The sequence below is a fragment of the Carassius auratus genome, chromosome 36 (assembly GCF_003368295.1).
Source record: "Carassius auratus strain Wakin chromosome 36, ASM336829v1, whole genome shotgun sequence".
NCBI lineage: Eukaryota > Metazoa > Chordata > Actinopteri > Cypriniformes > Cyprinidae > Carassius > Carassius auratus.
In genome coordinates, this window is record NC_039278.1 from 7199187 (window position 1) to 7222234 (window position 23048).

Genomic DNA, 23048 nt, shown 5'->3' on the forward strand with positions numbered 1-23048 from the left:
TGTGAGTCATGTGACCTCTAAGAGCGTGAAACAGCCAGGCACAGCTGCAGCTCAGCTATAGATCCTCTATATATGAAGGATGCTCTCAGATGTGGGGAATTATAGAGACACCTGCGCGTCTACTAAAAATGCTACGCTGTCTTCGGAGTCCAAGCGGAGCTAAGCACATTCCCAGAGCTGCTTCCGCTCACAAAGCCTGGACTGTTAGCAAAGAAACTCAATAGGCCAACACAGGGGCTGTTTTCATCCGCTGAATGACTGGAGCCTTCAGGACCCACAGCAAACCGATCACTGAATATCAATCTGTGTCCACATGTATCCGCTATTTACAGGCTTTACTTTATAAGCAACCAAAACAACAAATGTGAGGCGCTTTATCTGGGAAACTGAAAGAACAGAGGGGCTTTTTTTTTTTTTTTGGAGACACAGACATATTTATTTGGTTCACACCAAGAGGGAAGACTGGCTGGTTCGGATTCACAATGCCTTCAGCAAAATGTTGCATTTTGCATGTGTTAACGTTCTTGATTCAACATTTGCTCTAAATTACCTAATCAAAATGATTTCAGAGGATGTTTCATTTACTGAACATGCTATTTTGAGGTAAACCGTTGATATTTAAAGGGCAATGTATGCAATATGTGTCCAGACAGTTATATATATTTTTTATATATATATATATGGCATTGCTCCATTCTGAGCACAGCACAGTATATTCTCGGTTATCTAAAAACATATTTTGTGCCAAGTGTGACTGGTCATGACAGCTTGGCTTTGAGCGGTCCCTTATTCTGTTAGACCAATAGAGAATTATATTATTATAATTGTTAGAGAATGTATTTACAAATAGGTTTCCAAGGACAGCATTAGGATCATTTACGACGTTTTCAAGGAAATTTGGGTGTATTTCAATGAAAGCGAATGAGAAACATGTGGTGTTGTTTTCACTACTACTAGCCATAGCATGTGAAATAAACACAAATGAACGTCAAAAGGTTTGATGAAAGAAATGGTATCGCTCAAGGACAGATCCAATCATAGAATAAAACAGCTTGTAAACAATGTCACAGAACTTTACATTTACCTCACAAAATGGCTTGTTAGTTAGCTAGAAAAAAAATAACTGTAGACCAGGGCTGCACAATTCTGACAAAAATCCCTTGAAATTGTAATTGTGATTATTAATGATGATTAACATAATTTACATTGATGTTTATACCACTGTTTAATGCAACTGCATGCCTTATTTTTATATGAAAATAAAGAAGCTGAAAACAAGTGTTTTTCTATAGAATTAAGCCTCAAACGTTATTCACATTATTGTGCAGCCCTACTACAGAGATGAACATTTTGCTAAACATATTCACTATATTTTGAATAAACCTGTTAAAAAGAATGAACACAATTTCCAGGACTGATTTAGAGTTTTGACAAATAATCAATATCAAAATATATCGAAAAAAGAGCTTGTGAATTAGAATTGAATTGATACATTAAATCTTTCACAGTGTCAATACACAGTCCTAAAAATTAGTCCCACCAGAAACCACAACACTAAATTGGTGCATTACTTTGGTTCCAAACCTAACAAGCTGCATTGTCGTTTACCGTCTACATAGACAGCATGCTAACTGAAACCTCATAAGCGATTGATTTGGAGTACCCTAAATAAGGCAATGTATAAGAAAACTTTCAAACAACTGATTGCAATAGAGTTTATTGTTAGCATTTTGCTAAATGCTCTAATAAGCATAACACCACATGGCATTTCAGAACTTAGTAGTGCAACTGAAGCAAACAATCAATTATGTGTGGCAAGGCACTGTCAAAATGTCTCCAGGATAAAGTTGTAGAAAAGCACAAGTCCCAAAAAAAAACACTATCGTTTACATTCTCATAGAGGTGCGCGATAAATATTGTATAATAATTAATGCGCATCTCATCAGTAAAGCCGGTTATCTAAACAGCTGTAAATTCCCTCAGGTGCGTGATTTCACATAGAGCAGCTGTTACTTCACAGAGCCGTTGACTAGCTTTGCAAATCTACGTTCATTATCATCGTTTATTTGCGCAGCTAGTCAGTTAACAACGGCTCTGTGTAGTAACAGCTGCTCTATGTGAAAACACGCACCTGATGGAATTTACCGCTAATTAGATACGGCTTTACAGACGAGATGCGCATTAATTATCATACGATATTTATCGCGCACCCCTACATGCTCGCTTATTCTGATAAATCTTCTTGAGATGAAAAAGTGGCATTCAGGTTTGTCATGCTCTTAACCCCCAGTTGAATGTAAAATGTTGTTTTTTGCAATATCTCCCTAATTTAAGACATTTTAAGTACATGTAAATTGGGTCCGTGAGTCACTCACAACACCATGATATTTGCTGCGTCACATTAAGTATAAGATCAAGGACTCGGCGGGTGGCCATGTAGACTCATTAGCATTAACCTCCACACATCACTGCTGTTGGTTTGATCATCCTGGTACTACACCTCCCTCTAAATCAGAGAGCGGCACGGAGACATAATGACAAGGGTCTCACCCTCCACACCCAGAGAGAGCATTAGAGCCTCCCAGATCATACCGTCGTACGTCAACATGCTAACTGTAACATGAAGGTATGATCCCGTTTATCACCCCTTTAACTTGTCGCACTGGGAGAAGCACGTTAACAGCATTATAATGAATTTAAGATGGTGTAGAGGAAGAGTCTTCAGCTGCACTGGATGACAGGATCAGATGCCGCCCATCAGCTGCACAGCATCTGTTAGTGAGGGTGTGAAGCTGTCCTGTTTAATGGAGTGAGCTGTTCCCAATCCCCAAATCTTGGAACATGGGAAAATGGGCCAAAGGAGTTGGAGAAAATCCAGAGTTGAGAAGAAACGACAGTTGCCAGATGTTCCCATCCGTCTTGAGCAATATCTTCTGTAGTCCAAGGTCCATGAGAGTCACTGCTGTGAGAGTTATTACCCTAGTCCACCTTGTGGATTGAGATCCAAACATCTGAACAGGAGAATGACCAGAGGAGAAGGTGGCAGAACCCTGAGGTCTTTTACCAAATAGATCCCTCAGGAGCAGGACTGTTTGCTTGAGAGACAGTTCAGAGAAAAACCAACCCAAGTGCAAAGACCTCATTTGTGGTGAGAGGAAAACAAGTACTAAAAGTGTTGGCCAGGCTAGGTTTACTTTGGCCTCAATCTTTCCTCTGCAAACTGCAGGGGAGCGAATGGCACCTTTTCCCTAAGTGAGCTAAAGACCTACGTTCTACGCCAAGCATTAGGCAACATTAAAACCGTTAAACATCTGCACAGAGTACACCATCAGATCTGAAGCAAAAACACAGCATTCTTGTTCATACAGCACTATACTTGTACTGTTTTATGGCTCTCCATTCCTGTTCCTTAATGTTCAAATATTACATCAGTGTTTCCCTGCCTATACTAGTGTTGCATTCACAGTGTGGGTTGAACAAATAAGCATCATGCTTGTTCAGTAAACATTTGTTTTCCTTCATACAATCACTTTAAAATATGTTGTAACATCAAGGTATATCATATCACACTACACACAAGTCAAATATAATGGGGTCAATTATAAATAAAAGTGTCTAAGAAACCTGGTTTCATATGGGAGAAGAAATGTTTCAATGTGATTAATGTATGGAGTATGGTGTGACTTTCTACATCATTTCCTTTATATTGGTTGCACCATATGACTTTATAGGTTGCACCACATGATTTTGATATGGCTGTAAAGCTTTGTCAGATAATAGTAAGCAATAATATTCCATTAATACTACGTATGTTTTTTTTTTATAACTTAATTTGGCACTTATAACCTGCTGTCATCCAGTGAGGAATTACAGAGCAGTGCCAAAGACTCAACTCATCACATCCTCTACTGATAATGGAGACTGTCACAACCTCATCTGCAGGGTGAATAATCAAGTTGCTCCTGTAATGGCTACTGCCTTCCATGGGAATCGCTTTTTAAGAGGATGTTGGGAAATGGTGTTTTTACTGGCTTGTTTGAGCAACCATGGTCTGGGAGTAAGTGAGAGCAAACTGAAAAAACCAGGCTTGTTTTCTGCCACTGAAAACATTAGCATGTCATGTATATCTGATGGAGCCCCAACTTCGGTAGAAGCTCTCTAGCCACATTAAACCCAATATGCAATCTTATTTTCAATTGCTTGCTTTAGTTCCGCTGATGTGGAGCACCACAAACCAATAATTACACCTGATCATAAGTCATAAATGTACTTTCAGTGCAATTTATGGGCCGTAACAATACGCACGACAGATCGACATGGCGTCAGAATGCATGGAAGTCTAAGAGTACTAAGGCCCACCCATGCAGCATGTTCACCAGCCAGATGATTCAAACCCAGGGCAGAACGACTGTGGCTTGATGTCTCTCCAGAAACCTCAAATATCTCAGAGTGGGAGACTAAAAAAAATCTAGAATCAAAAAACCCTCTGCTCAAAGCAATCCAGTAGCGTACAGTCATTAACCACAACGGTTACATTACCATAGAGCACACTGTTTGAAAAAAGCACATCAACATTTCATAACCAAGCCAGATGCAGTACGGTTTTCCATCTGGGTGCAGAATTCCTTGGCATCGAGGATCAATTCTACAACAACCCTCCTTTTTTCAGGATTAGTACAAAGGGTCCAGAAACACGTTAACATCTAGAACAGGCTGCCAACTTTTCTTCGGGATAGTTAAAAGTATGACTTCTCATACTTTTTACAAGCTATAGGTCATGACAGACGACAAGTGGTCGATTACTTTGGTCAACTAATTAATCAAAATTTTGTATGTGTATATTTTTAGTGCCGATTTTAATTACAGTGTTTTAATTAGCATGCTAATGGGATGCTTTGTCATATACAGTAGCTTAGGCTATACAGTTTGTGTGGCGAATCTCTCTTGCAACAGCGGCATCATTAAACCCTTCACATTTAAACATCATTGCTATAGCAATTTTTGGTGGTTGCGTCACGTCTTATGTGAGTTCTTAACATCCTGCTGTTTTGAACAATTCAGAATGGCTGACGAGATGAAAACATACAATTGAATAACTGAACATTTGCATAGTGTGTAGGCCAAGCAGATTAACCAAATTAAGTTTAGGCAATGGGTTTTAGGCATTAAGTTAAGGCAGCCCATTGGCAATAGACGCAGCATTAGACGGACAACTCACAGGAAGTTCAGAGAGAGAAGTACTGGCCAGGGTGTTATTTTTCGGACTGGACAGTGCCAGGACTCTGGAGCGAGAGACTAATTCTCTTAGCGGGGTGTTGTGTTTGGCACGGGGACCCAGAGCAAACGGATAAGCCTTGACACATTGCTTCTTGCAGGGAAGGCTGCCCCGAGAGGAAGCAATATTTAGCACTGTCCAACAGACTCAATGAGACCGTGAGAGAAGCCATCTAGATGGAGAACGTCCAGTATGGACCTGAAATCTCACTTGTACAACACAAAGAAAATGACAAGTAAATCAGTCTCTAGTATATTGTAATTTAAACTCACTCAATAGTTTTATATTGTATGATTGTTGCTGATTTGATCATAAAAGTGGCCGTTCATCACCGTCCCTAGAATTTTTTATTTCAAATAAAAGGTTCTAATGTTGCGTTTCATCTCAGAACTGGATGGTTCGGTTCAAGACTTAAAATTCTTTATTAAAATAATGTTTTTTAATATCTGAGGAGAACATTAATTGGAAATATACATGTCACTTGACAAAATTAATAAGTACTCACTATCGCTCATCCTAGCGATTCCATTTTTTTTTTTTTACTTTTCACAGATGGATCAAATTTTTTGAAGCGTATATTTACATTTTAATAATAAAATATAATGACAGCAAATCTACTACATTATTTAAGTGCCATGTAAAATTGTCATCAAATTTTGAGAATAAAGTCAAAATTATGAGAATAAAGTTGTTGCATAATGAGATTAAAAATGTAGTATTTCAAGAATAAAGTCGTAGAATGTTGTTGAGAATATAATTGTAGCGCTATGAGATAAATCATCATAATGTTGAGAAGTAGTATATTGCATGAATAAAGTGAATAAATGTGAATCAACTTTAATCTCAATGCTTTGAATTTATTCTCATAATTTTGACTTTATTCTCCAAATATGACTAATCTTGTTATCTCAGATTCTCTCTCACACACACACACACACACACACACATATATATATATATATATATAATTTATTTATTTTATTATTTATTTATATATTATATATTACTCAAATAAAATCTAGATTTTACAAACAAATACGCAAAATTATTCCATGACAAGGCCATTAGCTGATTTTGGAGCTAACGCCAAATTTTGTCCGATTTATTTGCCTGGACAATATTCAGTTCATCACATGTTAGAACAGGTTTCTGAATCAACCAAAACAGTGTTGGCAGTGATATATTTTTGCTTGAAGGAGTTTATAACAGCCGTGTTCATACAAAACCCTTATTTAGCAATATTTAGCAAGGTCACATTTAGTGTCATATGGATTGACACACTTCACATTAAATGTGAACACAAAATTTAGCTGTATTGGTTTAATAAAATCACTTTCCTAATGTAGCGAAAAGGATGCTAGAGCTGAGCCAGAGTCGAAGGGAGAAGCGGGAGTGCGTTTGCCCTCTTTTCGTGAAGGTTTACATAATCTCTCAGAGATGTCTGTCATTTCTAGAAGACGATGCACATGTATGTTCACATACGTTCTGCAGCAGTGTCAGGACAACAGTGCATCAGCAGCTATAGGCAAAATATGGGTCAAAGTCTGTTTGCGTATTTGAGGACTAAAGCCTTAGCACACTTGGTTGTGTTAATTCCAAGTAAACATCAGATGCAGCAAGTCAGTTTAAATTATTTTCAATGTCATGTAATTGAGAAAGCAGATTTATTTACTCTACACTCAGCATATATCTTATGCATGGTATTGGCATCAGAACCATGAGAGGAGTAAGATATGATAATCCATGTTTACATGGCTATCCACTGACTATCCATTCATAATAGACCATTGAAGTATTTCAGTCTTAAAAGTACAGCAGCAAACCAGTCTGTTCAGTAAAGGGTCAATGGAAAATAAGAGAAGCTATGGTAAAAAAAAGGGAATCTAGTTAAAACATACACCAAGTTCTTAGAAATGTACTTTTTATATTCATGTTGGCTTCACATGGCTTAAAAAAATAATATTTAACAGATATTTGAATGTCTTGTGTCATATTTTGAAGTCATATTTTCTATATTTCCTTGAACGCATTGAATACATGTAAGTGTACACATTTTAATCATTACTTTCAATATATTTTAAAACACATTTTAAGGTAGAAAGCATTATTAAAGGCATAGTTCATCCTAAAATGGAAAAGAAAGTTTTAACAGTTCAGACACTGTATGGATCAGAGGTAAAAAATTATAAAAATACTGTTCAGTTTCTTGCACAGACTGATCGTTTTGCGCCTTTACACATCAGTGTATCGTCACGAGCCTCAGGGTTAAATATGTTTTTTTTTTTTGTGTGTGTATTTATTTTTTTATTGTATGTTTTAGTTTGTTATATATATATATATATTAATAATTAAGTTATAATGTGTGTGTGTGTGTGTGTGTGTGAGAGAATCTGAGATAACAAGATTAGTCATGTTTGGAGAATAAAGTCAAAATTATGAGAATAAATTCAAAGCATTGAGACACACACACTTATATCTGGGCCCCCTGCTTTCCAAGATATCGGCATCGGCTGTCAAAAAATTAATATGGGTCGACCGCTAGTAAGTAGTAAATGCATTGATTTGCCCTCAGCAATCTTCATCAGTTTGTTAGAATCGTGTTCAGCCATGCAGTCGCTGGTTTAACGAGAGAAAAGCACAGGACTGAGGACATAGCCCTGGGGGCCTCCAATTTTGAGGGTGAGGATAGAGAAGGTGTAGTTTCCCATTCTAACCACCTGGGGGCGTCATGTCAAAAAGTCTATGTTCCAGTGACAAATGGAAGAAGTCAGGCCTAAATCTCGAAGATTTTACAAGAAAGCTTGACTGCCATTAAGTAGACTTCGGGGAAAAATATAAAATGCTATAAAAGTGTTTAAATACTTCAGAAGATTTACTGCAAAATTCCAACTTTAGTTTTGCATTCCTTCCCTCAACAAATACACTCACTTATTCTCTCTCTCCTCCTTCCAAGGTCAACATATAATCAAGCTGTGTCGTCCGTTGTTACCGGGTCCAGTCCAGTGTCTCTAAGGACACATCAGTTGGGCACGCAACTGGGGCTCCAGAGCACACCAAGCATGCAGTATATTGAGCGTGTACTTCCTTCCCCACTATGAGACCATCCATTAGAAGAGCGACAACATTTCAGCTGTACTGACTTTCCACCGTTGGCTCCACCATGACCAGCTCTTAAACAATGCTGACTCAAACGGACAGACCTGGAAGCTCTGGAAAATGTGCAACTATTGCGCAGCTTTACATCCTTTTGGTCTTGTGAAATTCCCAAAGTGGAGGTTCATACTGTGTAAAACGTTCTTGCAAGATCTGTGTAAGTCATCTGTGGTGTATGTAGCCGGAATAAAAATAAATTCCAATGTGCACTGTTAGCTATTTCAAAGGCTATTACAATCTGACACAGAAATTCATAATGGATTACATTTAATACTCCATTTCCTGAACTTATGACAAGCTAAATGTACAAACTGTAAGCGCTGTAATACATTTATCCAAAGCAACTTACAGTACAAACTCTGTACAAGGACAATCCTCCAGAAACATTTGGGTTTAGAGCGCAGTGATGATGAGCTTTGACCACATAAGATGCCTTTTTCCAGTCTTTTAAACAGGAAAATGATTCAATGGAAATCCTTCTTGAGTTACAAGCACGCACACACTTTGAACAAAAAAAAACAAAGGGCTTTTCACACTGCGCTTAACCCTTGGTTATCGACATTCTAAACCCTGCTCTTAACCCCGGGTAAAGATATGTTTCACAACTATAATCTATATATGGGCATGGCACTGTTTTTTAGCAGCACTTTTGCAGTGTTAACCCGAAGATTGCAATGCAAAACGTGTACAGATGGAAACCATGTGGTGTTAGAGTTTTAGAACGCCTAGATGCTTAGCAACCATAAGAAAATCGTGTGCCTCATATTCAAATGCTTTGGAGGGTCACGGAAACACAGTGCATTGTAGAAACAGCATTTTAAGTGAAAAATGTCAAATTGTGACAGAAAAAAATACCTATATAGTCCACCGAGAGACCATTCTGGATAAACATAACAAAACGGTCTGCGATAATACAAGGAAGTGTAATGCTAGAGCCATTATGTAAACAGGTTGCATGCTGTCAATGACAGTCATAGCAAATATGCAAATAAGAACATTATCCAAGGGTTTGAGAATACACAGTGCGAAACGTCAGCTGAATAAACAGAAATAATTGTTAACCTTGGGTAAATTGTGAAAATGAAGCAAGATAACTCAGGATTCTGTTTATTCAGGGTTTAGATTAACCTAGCATTAACTATTATAAGTGTGAAAAAGCCCCAAAATAGATTTTTTTTCACCATTTTTGAACTGTGACGATTGGCATATTATGCAGCAGGGATTGCTAAACTCAACAGGTTTTATTAATAGACCTAGCAATCTTTGTGTAAAAAAAAAATCGAATAATGATGCTGCCATCTTTTCCAAGTTATTTCCCACCTCCTGTCATTTGGCTACAAATCTCAAAGTGAAAATTTACATTTTGCCCCCCCCCCCCCCCCCCCCCCACCTCAAAACAAAACAGTGCATTGCTAAGTAAATATTCATCCATTACAGTTTTTTTTTTAAATAGCCTTCTAGAGAAAACAAAAATATTTACAAATTTTAGTTAGGAAAAGTTTCTGTAGTTTGATTGATTTGACAGGCAATTGGCCGAGTACTGAGAGAGAAACTATAAATCACCACCCTTTTAGACACAAAAACAGCTTTGCCAAAAAGCCGAAAGCCGAAAGAAACGTTTGGATCACTAACAGAAGTCTAACAGAGATCCGTTTAATCACTGCATGTAGCGTCGCTGAGAACATAAATGATGCTTAAAGTGTGGGCCAGTAACCATAACCAGCCATCATCACTTGTTGATATTATTAACAGTGGAGCCGCTGTTATTTGAGGATGATGAAACAGATCACTGGTGAAACACATTACGCATCACACATGCATCTTAGCCGTGGAATCTTGTAAATCTAAAAATGACCCCTACGTTCCCATAATTCTTAGCTGTTCTGCTGCAAAAGCACAATATAAACTGTAACATCTATACAACAAATATGTAGACAACAGACTGAAGGATTGCTCAGTACTACATATACTTGAGATACACTTATTTCACAGTGCTCAAACACAACATTTCGGAGGGATAAAAAGTCTACATGCCCGTGTCAATCTTTTCTCCTATGTTTCAGTGATTCATTTGTGGCCAACAGCAACATATCATGTACGAGCTGCAGACAGTATGGGTTTGCTTTAAACAGCAGCACATGTTTTTATGTGCAACACAGTTGAGGAATGCTAAAGAACTGCATTGGGAACGACATGACAAGCAGAACCAGTTGTTTGGGTTTGAAGCCCTGAAAGTGTGAAGTTATTTTATCATATGGCTTCTTTTCTGTATAACGCAGTATCATTTTACAGTAAATAATGATGTTTTATTGAAAAGATAACACCTTGCTGCAGAGGTAACCATAAAGTATTTATTCCTATTTGAAAAATAAGCTTTTTCATTTTTATTTTAGTCATTTTGTTACATGCTTTTGTCATTTTTCTTAGGTAATATTTCTATTTAGCTTTCTTTTTATTTCAGCTATAGTATATTTAAATGCTAAAAATATTTACATTTTGTTTTAATACATTTCATTTCAATTTTAGCCATTAAAGGGATAGTTCACACAAAAATGCATGTGGATAACCCAACAGTTGATGGTGCCCATTGACTTCCATAGACCCCTAATACTAAAAACTGTTTGTTAAACCTAAAGTCAACCTCAATTATGAGCAAAAGAAGTCGTGATGCCATAACTATAATGTTTTAATAAGAGCCAGTTAAATTATTCACACAGGATCATTGACAGTGATGTCATGGGCCGTCTGGAGAGCTCCAGATGTAGGATGAACATAAACATGTTTGCATAAACTGCTGAAGGGGGACACAATCCAGTGACCCAGAAATGAATCTGTTAGAAGTGCAAATGAAACAGAGCAGAAGCAAAAGAAACAAGAAACAACTAACAATAGCTGCAAAACACATGAGGAAACACAGACACAAACAGCAGTGCGGTATCATAAGAACCCATCACAAAAATTGATACAAAGCAGGCGTCCAGATTCCTCCGGTCCACAAATAGAACACTCTAAAACCAATACTTCCAGGGTCCTCGTGGGACAGATTACTCATTAAGCAATCTTTTTTTTCTTCTTCTAAATGTTGTTTGCATCTCTCGTTTCTGATGCGATACAGTACTTCAAAATGCGCAAAATAAAACGGTGATGGAAACATAGCTAATGAGGCCATAGGCATTGTCATTTAAGGTGTCTGAAGATGACCCTTAAGATTGTGTGAAGCATGCACTAAAGTTGGCTGATGGTCTATGCCACCAAAGTGTGGAGGTGAAGAAACTGCAGAGCTGAGGTAGTCTAGAAGAATCTAGAAGGAATGTGAAACCCAGTGAAGCCCTGCCAAACACATCATTAATACAAGACCTTTGAACTCAGTTACGACCTCAACCTATAATGCAACCTCACACATTCAGCAATTTCATTCCTTTAATAAAGTCCTAGACCCACTCAGAAGTGAAGAACAATTGAGAGACTGCAGACATGAAGTCAGAACTTGGATGACCAATTTGTCATGGGTTCCCTCAAGATTTTCATATGGGTTTTTATAATGGGGTTTCATTTACATTTACATTTATGCATTTAGCAGACGCTTTTATCCAAAGCGACTTACATTGCATTCAGGCTAACAATTTTCTACTATCATGTGTTCCCTGGGATTCGAACCCCTGACCTTGCGCTTGCTAACGCAATGCTCTACCAGTTTTTTTTCAAATTTTAAAATAAAAAATGTAAACGTAAAACGTAAACTGAACACAACAATCTTAGTTCACAAACATAGGTTTTTGTTAAAACTACTTAAAAATGTATATTTTTCCAGTGTGTGTAAAAATTACGCTATAGAGCAAAATGTCCAAGTATGATCAAGATTCTCCTTTTACTCATATATTGAAAAATCCCAACATAAAAAAACCAATGGAAAATCTTAAGCGAATCCATCATAAAATAGTCTTCTGGGTTTTTGTCAACACGGCTCCAGCACTCAACACCAATTAAGGCCATTTCAACATTTTCTTTGTTTGATTAAACCACCTCTTTCAAAGTACAACCGTCAGACAGACAAGGATTTAATCAAACCTCACAAATTCGAATCTTATTAATCATGGCTTGCTGTTCAGACCCTTCAACATGAGCAACAATGAACCCTTTATAGTAAAGATATGGGTGTGCAACCAAGATTAACAGGGTTCTTTCAACAGATATCACTGTCATGAATCACTAGACTCATGATGTGCGCCTAAGGGAACATGCATTCACCATTGTGTAGGACCGGAAGAAGCGACAATGTCTTCAGACTGAGAAGATACAGGAGATTACTTCACAGGCTTCATCTTGATAATAGAAGTCACTGCCTTCAGGATCTGGCCATTCTGGTTTCTGTCATTTCTTTAGTTGCACTCCTGCGCTGTTCTTTGTTCTTCCACAGAACACAAAATGAGTTATTTTGAAGAATGTTTCAATAGCGTAGTTTTTGCGCGCACAATGAAAATCAATGGGGTCCAAAATGACACCGGAACCCATTAACTTCAATCGTATGAACTGAGACGTTCAGCAAAATATCTCTGTGTTCCACAGAAACAAGAAATTCTTACATTTCTGGAATGACATGAGGATGAAGAAATTATGATCTAATTTGTTTTTCTTAGAACCATCCCTTTAAGGACCAACTGACTCACTGAGCTTGAACTAAAGCCTGACATCAACAGATCAACAGACAGAGATACAGTACCTCTAAAGAGATAAACCAATCCAAACAAGTGCATTACTCTGTCTGCATGCTTCACTAATCTTCACAATGTGTTGTGTAGACAGTCCAAGAAATGGGTAATCCATTGGAATGATGAACAAATTACACAATATGTTTATTCTGAATTATGTCAATGGACACTGGGCTGATTGTGGAGATCAATGACCAATAAACTGCATGTGGAGACCTCAGCACAAACTAGATGAAGAAAATGTGCTAGAAAAAACAATAAAACATATACCTTTTGCCAACGACCACATATTTCACACAGCAGACCAGAGTGACTTAATTTGATGTGCTGCTTTGAAGGTCTTCAGTGGCACTGGCATGGTTTTGACATGAAAGAGGACGTCCTGGTATTCCCAGCATGTGCTTGAAGCCACGGTGGAACAGCATTCACAAGAAAACCAGTTCTTTGAGTTTGAACTTTATCACAAGCCTTTCTTCATCTAGGATCTGGTTTATGGTGAACGCTTGGGTCCTGGCTGTTCTGTCGGTGGAAACCTGAACGTTGGCTTGTCAAATAAATCGAAGTGTAATGACTTGATGAAACGAAAATATTGAGGGTTAGTATGGGTCAATGACACGATGCAATTAAATACACCTATTTTATGATAAGAATAGTTTTTTTTTTTCTGAATTAAATTGATTCTGATATTTTAATAAGTTAGGGTGGTACAACTGTCCTGATATTACAATGGGGAAAATAAACATATAATTAAATAAACAAATCATTAATCATTAAATAAACGCTTTTGCTGCAAATGGTATTTTAAAGTTTTCCAATTTTTTAAAAATAATTTCTAAGAACTTACAACGTTTAAAATGAATTTTACATTTTTTTTTTTACAATCATATGTACAAAACATTATTAAAATTAGATGGACCAGTGCAACTGAATTCCCCACAGTGTCTGTTTGTTTTCGATTACCACTGATTCTACATATATATTACTTCCCGTTATTGCTCTCCGAGGCTCTTCTATATGCAGTGAAAGATGAGATTCAGGGTTTAATCCGAGTCAGAAAACGGACCTAATGCAAACACACTTACTGTGAAAACCTGTTTTATATGATAAATCCGTTGGGATTATTGGGTTTATAACAATATATATAGCGTCTGATCAAATGCTAGGGCCCAGAATGCAATCATAATTCAATCCAGTGAGTACTTTTTTCAAACGTTAGGGAATCAGATTTATTGTATCAGGTCAATAGCGATCTATTTTGTCCTGACCTTTCTAATGGAATAGAGTTATGGGATTTAATACATCAAATCAAGAAACCGATGTGTGCGAAATCAAATCGCTGGGGTACGGTAAGCAACTGTTTCATTTGTCTTCTATGGATTTCAATGTTCCTCAGCGTGCGACTTGCAATATCAGACCATTCATACTGGTTTACACATAAGGAAGCAGAGGAAGAAATAATAATGACTGTTCACAAAAGGTAATGCTGGAGAGAGTAGATTACATCCTGTTGACATTTGTGAAAGAATCAGGATGTATGATTATGAAAGCAGGTGTATTGAATCTAGAATGGAGATCATGGCCCGTCTAAAGATATACAATAGATGTAGATACTTTAGACTAACTGGAACGTCTGAATATGGTTGTTCAACTGAGGCATTCAAATGAAAACTATATTTATTTACAGTACATAGACATCAGGGCTAATATCATTAACTTTTTCCACACATACCTTGAAAGATTTGTAGCACAGGCAACAAATTTGTAGCACAAGAATAAAACATATGTCACCATCTCTGAAAACAACCACAATCCGTGCTTTTCATCACTTAACCTGGCATGTGATTGTCAAAGGACATTAATATTCCAAACAAATCCAAAACATAAATCCCTTATAGGGACAAAGGTATCGCTGTAGCCGATTAAAATGCAGATCGAGCCGTTTTAACTGATGAAGCATGAAGTCAACAAACATGCGAGTGTGATAACACAAGGTTAATCTGTGTTCTTTAAGCACCTCGGGTATTTTTATAAGATTAATGTATATTTATAATGCAGTGCTAATCGCTTTTTTCACTGGATAGAATACTATTAAATATTATGATTTTTGCCTCATATGAAATCTGAAACCATGTGACATCACAAAAGAAAGTTATTTCAAACACTCGACTGACATTATGAAGTGAATCTGGACTAAAAACGTCATTAAAAGTTCTCTGTTTTTAACTGTAACTGTATTGCACGCGTGCTACTGGGGTAAATTTATCGTACAAACAGATATACATACACATATATATATATATATATATTAGGGGTGTAACGATACGCGTATTCGTATTGAACCGTTCGGTACGACGCTTTCGGTTCGGTACGCGGTACGCATTATGTATACCGAACGGTTCGTTGGAGTAATTAATTATATTTGAAAAAAAAAAAAAGAGAGAGAGAGAAATATAATGATATGCGTTCAACAAGGTAGCCCAATAACCCAAACAACGTAACAGGCAACGCCCCTGACACTCCCGAAGAAGAAAAAAACACCATCTTATATGTTTATGTTAGGCTACTCAGCAGGCGCTCGCTCACTCAGTACACGCTGAAGGCTCGTTGCAAAATAGCCAATGCGTTTAACAGACTAGAAATGAGAAGATCCTCCAATAACCAACAGGTCTGGTGTTTGGGTGCACTTTGGATTCCCTTTAAGCTATAATGGTGATGGCAAGAGAGTGGTGGATAAAAAAACAACGGTATGTCGCATCTGCAACATGACAGGGTACACCAGCGGGATTACAAAAAAAAAAAAAAAAAAAAAACAGCGGGAATATCTGGGATATATGCGTCAGTACTATCTGGGAAAAGACGAAAAAAAGGAGAAACATGCACGCAGCAAACTATCCCTGCAGCATTTAGAAACTATAGCTTACAGGGAATCCAACCCAAACACCAGACCTGTTGGTTATTTTAGGATCTTATATTTCTGGTCTGTTAAATGCATTAGACATTTTGCAACGAGCCTTCAGCGCGTGCTGAGTGAGCGAGCGCCTTAGGGGCCGTTCACATATCGTGCCTAAAAACGCATGGAAAACGCTAAGCGCGTCTTTCTCCTCCTTTCCAAAGCGCTCAGGCAGAAGCGCTCATGAGGCGTCTGTCTTTGCTAAGCAACAATGACGTGCTCTCTCCATGAGACGCGGAAATTTCAGCGAAGGATAAATGGATTTGCAGCTCTAAAAATCGCTTGCAGTAGCTCTGCTACTAAATTTATTTCAAAATTGCAATCCATATACAACTATGATCAGCTGTTCCTTCATCTTGGCTGAGCTCTCAACGTTGTTACGGGAAAGGATGAAGCTGATTGGTTGGTTCTTGTCACATGACCCGCGGTGCGCTTGCGGCATTCTGAAAAGTTGAGATGTTTTTACATTTTGCTGTATCTAAAACATATCGAACCGAACCGAACCGAACCGTGACATCAGTGTATCGTATCGAACCGAACCGTGAATTTTGTGAACCGTTACACCCCTAATATATATATACACATACATACATATTTTTTCTAATTTATATTGGCTATATATACATTACAATTTACGAACAATGAGAGAGTTGCCATGATTTAAATACAGCTTTTCTTATTTTTCCATCTATACAACCACTACAGAGTGAATTGAGGAGCAGCAAAGGTCAGGCGGCGTGCTAAAGGAGCATTATGGCAAAACACTCGTATCCTGTTCTCCGGTTCCCTTCCTTGTCATCTTAACCCATACATTCTTCTCATGCATTCCACTCGGCCGAGTAAGGAAACCCATCCATTAGAAACACATGCAATGTTCAAGGGTCACGACACCATAACTGTCCGTTTCCCTCACTGTAGGATCCCAGAGAAAAATGGGCGTTTCCTGTAACATTAGTGACCAAACTGAAAATATATTGTTGTTCCACTCAGTGAAAGCATTTGAGCGTCTGTCTAAAAGGCCAGCACTTGTTTGGCGTCTTCAGGGCTTGTTTTGACACACGGCTAAGTGTGCTGTCGGGAGTATCAACAGCATGAACTAAGTTTGTCAGAATGGTTTATTCAGTTCACCCTCTGTGACTTCTGGAGACAAACTTGATTTTGTTGTTCGACGGCTCTGCTTTAATCCACAGAGGAAGTAATGAGGCTTACTGTAAACCAGCCACACACATCAGAGTGAAACCTTGACCTCTGTGGGCCACTGTGTGTAAACAGGCACATTTCTGTGAAAGGCAGGTGTGACCGGAGTCGTCACATGCCAGTTCGACAACATTGTCAAAGAAGAGGTCGCTGGCGGTCATGGGTTCAGACTGAATGAAGGGTTTTGTGACAGGTGTGAGAGTGACTTCAGTTTGGAGCTTGTGAAAAGGCTGTGGTGCAAAACTGTTTGCCACATGCTGTTGCTCTTACATTCACTGACAAAGCTTTCTTGAAAACACATACACAAAAGCGGACATCACAATAGAGGGCCAGTCACTCTTCAACAGGCCCAGCAGTTGGGGTGGGAATATTTAGGGACGTCACTATCCAATTCCAATTCAGAGAATCATGAAAGGTAAAACACTGAAATACATAGGCCTGCCCCCGACTTTACTAATCAACTACTATCATTTTCTATTAATTACAAATATACTGTTTTCGGAGTTAGAGTGGGCTGCTTTACAGTGGATGCCACTGTTGTGTATGTTTGTTCACGCTCGCCTTTAAAATCCCATTTTCAAAAATATGTTTTCAGTCCCCAAAATGCCATTGTCGTTTTTGCCTAAAAACATTGTCGACTATTAGGGTAGCAGCCATAGAAATACACAGGGCATTTGGCAGGTGAAACACTGAAACACTGGCAGGTGAATGGCACAAAGTCAAGTGAAGTGATGATGTCTCACAAATCACTTTCAAATCTGCAATAACCAACAAACCAGTTGTGAAATCTGCATGTGAAAATCCTATGCCTTCCGCAAAATTCCAGATCGCGTGGATTCCTTTTTAAATGAATAGATTTTGTCCGCGAATATTCCCTAAACAGCATTTCTGTGACCGCTAAGAAACAAAGTAGCTGCTCTTCATGGTTAAATTCGTGTTCTACAACACCAGAGTAAACTGTTGTTGTGGTTGTTGTTAGTATACAGGTCCAAAAATTAAACCCAAAAAAAATAAAAATAAAAAATACAACAACATAAGAACAATGGCAACAAAACTAAGAAGTGTGTTCTTCAAGCATGCAGGGATGTAAGATAAGTGCAGTCAGACATAATACATATACGTCCGCAGGTGTATTTATCTTACACACCCGTATGCTTGAAGAACACACTTCATCAATGGTCTAGACATAAGTTTTTAATTTAGTTGAAGGAATACTATAAAAGAATAGAATTCAGACGCAACACTGTCCCACCTAGATGGCTGTATTTCAATCAGCCGTTTGTTCTTTAAGCAGTAATCATCTTAGTGCAGTATGTACTGGAGCCACACCTGATTTCCCTTAATACTCTGCTCTGACTTGTCCTGATCCTGCCTGCAGGTTGAAGCATGTCAAACCCATGTCTGCACCTCCACCTTTCCGAAAGCTGACAGCCTGCTTGAATGAATGAGATCATTTCGGTTGCTGCCTCCTACTCTCCATGTCCCAGTTTCGCTGTGTTACACAACAGCAGCCGGCTGTCCATCAGCATGTCCACATACACACTGCCAGTTTTATTCAGTTTGTTTTTTGGCTGGAGTGACTCAGTGGAGGATCATGTTTTGTGTGTATTTCTCCAAGAGTTGGTCAGTTCTGTAGATGCTTGATAACTGGAAAATGTGATTTTTAGAGGAAACTAGACAGAAATTCCTTTGATTATCTTGTAGTCTATAGGATATGTCTAATACTTAATTTAGACAAAGGAGTAACTTTACTGTAAGAGGCAAATCTAACGAGTGATTGCCACTAAAAGCAGAAATGATGTCTTTAAAGGTGCTGTGTTCAGAACAGAATACTGGCGTACTGCATATTAAGTATACACTGTATACCGCACACTATTTTTTTTAAAGTATGTGAAAAAAGTTCTAATTAACCAATCATATTTTTTTCAAATAGTACTAAGCTATATTATTGTCACATATCCTCATCACATTGCATGTTTAATTTACACAGTAAATTAAAGTAGATACATTTTTCCCATTTTTGCATGTTAGCATGTTTTGCTAACTTTATTCGGTTCTTAAAACAACAGCATTACCCTCTCTGCTGCCCCCATCAGGTCTGGAGCTGGCATGGCGTTTACGTGATTTTACCACAGTCTAAATAGTGCACAAGGGCCCGTTCCAAACCTAAACTTGTTCCACTTGAGAGCATGTGCATGTGACAGGAAGTAATCACACAAGCTCAGTGTCCCTGATGCATAATAAATCCTTAATATAGGTGCATCGCAAATCTTTTTTGTACTTATGCACTATTTTATGTCATTTTGTAGTAAAAATAGTGTGAATAGTGCATTCACACCTGAACTTCACTACTCGGGTGATGCACTTAAATAACCAAAAAAAAAAAAAAGCGTGGAATGTTGGACACTTTATGCACTCAACAGTTACAGCTTTAATTGACCCTTCATCGGAAGTCTGATAGACAGGCCATCTAACCAATCATAACAGCGAATCTTCCCTTTGCTCTGACAAACCAACCAAACAGGAGAGTAGACTAATGTTGGTGGACTTGAAAATGGTGTGTCTTGATGTTCATTCATGTTTATTTTGTGCTATAACTAGTAATGAGGTTAACTAGTAAGGTGAGGTTATAACTAGTAACGATCGGTTCACATGCTGATGCTACAGTGATCCGTCTTTCATTAAAGAGCCACAAAATGGTATTTGAATGGTTTGAATTTTTTTTTTAATTACAAAATTTTAAAGCTGAGACTTGTTTCATTCCTAAAGTAACCTGTTCCATCTTGTCTGTCGGAGTTTTGTCACTGTCCTCTTTGTCCGTGATGTATTTTCACTGAACCTGATGTATGAGAGCTCCAGGGCTTGTCAGACATAGCAACAGTAACTCAGGAATTCACAAGATGTTGCAGGAAAGCTTTCCAGTTTCATTAAATTCATTAGATAGTACATTTGGTAGTAGAAGCGTACAGTGTTGCATATTTTATTAGCGCACAGATGACAGTGTGCACTTATTAGTGCAAAAAGTATGTTTAAAGGTTATTTCCTTTTAAGTGACTGTCTGAAATGTCAAAAGATGGCATGTTTGCATCATTGAAACGGCACTCTAAAGCTGCTTTAACACAATCTGCATTACATAAAGTGCTGTATAAATAAAGGTGACTTGATAAATGTATCTATCCATTCTCCAAACCACTTGTCCCATGTAGGGTCATGGAGATAAACAGTCATTTTTCACTCAGATCTGCTGTTTGGCTCTTCCTGTATAGTCCCTAGAGTGTGCTAGTCCTTAAGCATCAGTGAAGCTGGGAATACTGGACGTCTGCCAGGAACATCTCCACATCTGCCCTTCAGAAGTCCTTGATGCCTCAGAGGCACAGAGAGGCGGAGAAGGGCAAAGCACTGACAGCTTGCTGGTCAGATGTCTATGTGCATGATGGAGTATTGAATACCACTGCTGTAGAATGACTTTCATGACGCCTCAATGTCTGACATAACAGATAACAGATGAACTGAAGAGATGGAGAACAAGTTCATCATCTCCCGTGTCCTACTGAGCAATCATATATGATGACGAATCAGACCCACACGATCTGTGACTCACCTCATCAGATCTCATCTGAAGAGAATCTGCCCGTGGTGACTGAACTACTGAAACCAAGACTCTCACTGTGCTGAATAAGACTGCAAACGTCTATTAAAGCTTAAGCACAGAAAACACAAAAACAGATCGGACATTGCTACTTTATTCTCATGAATGCTTAAAGAAAATTGTAATAAATTATTACATTTGAATCTGTTTATCACACAGAGTTACTGTATAATCTTGAGTACTTGCATGAACCATTTTAATCATATTTTTGTGATTTTAAGCACTTTAGATCCCATTCCTGGGACTAGAACATTCTTCCGAATTTCTCATTTTGGGTTCCACTGAATGAATGATGAAAGTAGAAGAAAACAGGTTCTTGAAACAACATAAGGTTTGTGGTTTTCAAATCACTCAGAAACTTTATTATTTGGCTTTTATCAACTTAATATTTTTATATGTTCATGTTTTTATATTATGTTAATTAATGGTTTTAAATGCATGTCATGCATTTTACATTCTGTTGTGTTGGAAATCACATTTTTTGGGGGGGAACTATTCCTTGAAGTCGGTGGTTTGCAGTCTTTTTGACTCCACATGCCTCTGTTGTCCACAACAATATTCAAAAGCCCATGACTTTTTTTACTTATCTAATAACTAGAAAAATGTATATGATTTTTCTTTTAAACTTGTAAATAGATCCATTTTTATTCTGTTCTGTGTGACACTTGATGACTAAAATAAGCACCTGCTAACAATATTTATCTTGTTTATTTATTGTAAACTAAACATACGCCCTGAAAAAGTGACTCTGTTGATGACTATTATGATTAATAATAATGAATACTAAATGCCTGTACTCATAACAAGGTAAAAGCGTATCAACGATTCAGTTTCATTTTTTTTTTCTGTAGCTTATTAATGTGCACATGCATCATACACGTAAGAGTAATAACGATTACTGTGATAATTAATGTCACTGTATCAGATGAGCACACTGGTGCATCATGTGAATACCGAGTGTCTCTGCATTATTAATCATGATACTTGGCGTGTAGCACAGCAACACCCCCTTCATGAATTCATCAGAGCATCATCACTGCTCTCGCTTTCACGCGTGATGATGCTGCATCAGAAGGGACCGATTCATCGCCTTGATTCCGCGCAGGGTCCTTCACTTGAGTCTGGAACACGAGCTCTTGCGTCAAAGACCCGTGTCCTTAAAACCCCCTCATTCATTCATTCATTTAACTGATTCCTTACAAACACGGCGAATTGTCTCATACCCTCGAAAGATGCCGAGCGAGACGGCGTTTAGGGGCGCATGTGATGCCCCAGATTGCTGTCTATGTAGCCAGCTCACTATGTAGACGATATTTTAATAAATTAAACAAGAGCAATAAAAAAGGAAAAGAAAAAAACGACCTGATTTAAGACTCGTCGTGTTTTAAATGTCAACCACAGCTTCACACAAACATCTTTTGCATTTCACAATGAACCCTGAAACACATCAGAGGTTGTGATGTCTGTCTGTCTGTCTGTGTGTATGTGTGTGTGTGTGTGTGATGTTTAAAGAGAATCTGAAGGTTCACATGCGAACAGGCGTCAGCTGTGTGTGTGTGTGTGTGTGTGTGTGTGTGTGTGTGTGTGTGTGTGCTCTTACCTGAATCGGGGAGAATCTTTAATACATTCCTCAAAATCCACCGTCATTTTTGCTGTTATTCCGTCTTTCAGTTAAAAATGTAGCATAGCATCGCCGGTGGCTGTAGTGCGCCTAAACGTGAAACGCGAGTGTATCGTTCCCCGGTGAAACAGTGACACTGACACACTGCTACAGATCTGAGATCCGCTTCAGCGCTGTGCGAGCTAAGGGACCGTCAGCAAACGTGCGCCAGAAGAATCTAAGGGAGCGTCCTGCAAAATGCATCCCACATTCTATGGGGTAGTAAACATGTGTCACTGTTCTCTGTTACAGATCAGTGGTGTGTATGTACATTTGGAAGATTTGGTGTGTGTGTGTGTGTGTGTGTGTGTTTGATCCACCAGCTTATGTTTATTTAAATTATTTTCTATCCTGTTTAGCACTTTACCAAGTCTTATTTGTTAATGCATTCGTTTATGCATTAGCTAGGAACGAACAATGCGGTGTATAGTATTTGAGTAGTAAATGTAATTAGC

The 23048-nt window shown here is 38.1% G+C and overlaps 1 protein-coding gene across 7 annotated transcripts in view; it reads right to left on the reverse strand.

Moving 5' to 3' along the window:
• Window positions 1–22742, reverse strand: part of LOC113055102 (arf-GAP with coiled-coil, ANK repeat and PH domain-containing protein 3) — a 65601-nt gene extending 42859 nt beyond the window's left edge. For 6 of the 7 annotated variants that reach the window (XM_026221091.1, XM_026221090.1, XM_026221088.1 and 3 more), the window contains exon 1: window positions 22534–22742. In XM_026221091.1, coding sequence (XP_026076876.1) covers window positions 22534–22580 — 47 coding nt within the window. In that variant the 5' untranslated portion in view covers window positions 22581–22742. The remainder of the gene's footprint in view (window positions 1–22533) is intronic. The other variant, XM_026221092.1, reaches the window with a different exon arrangement.
• Window positions 22743–23048: the final 306 nt, after the last annotated feature.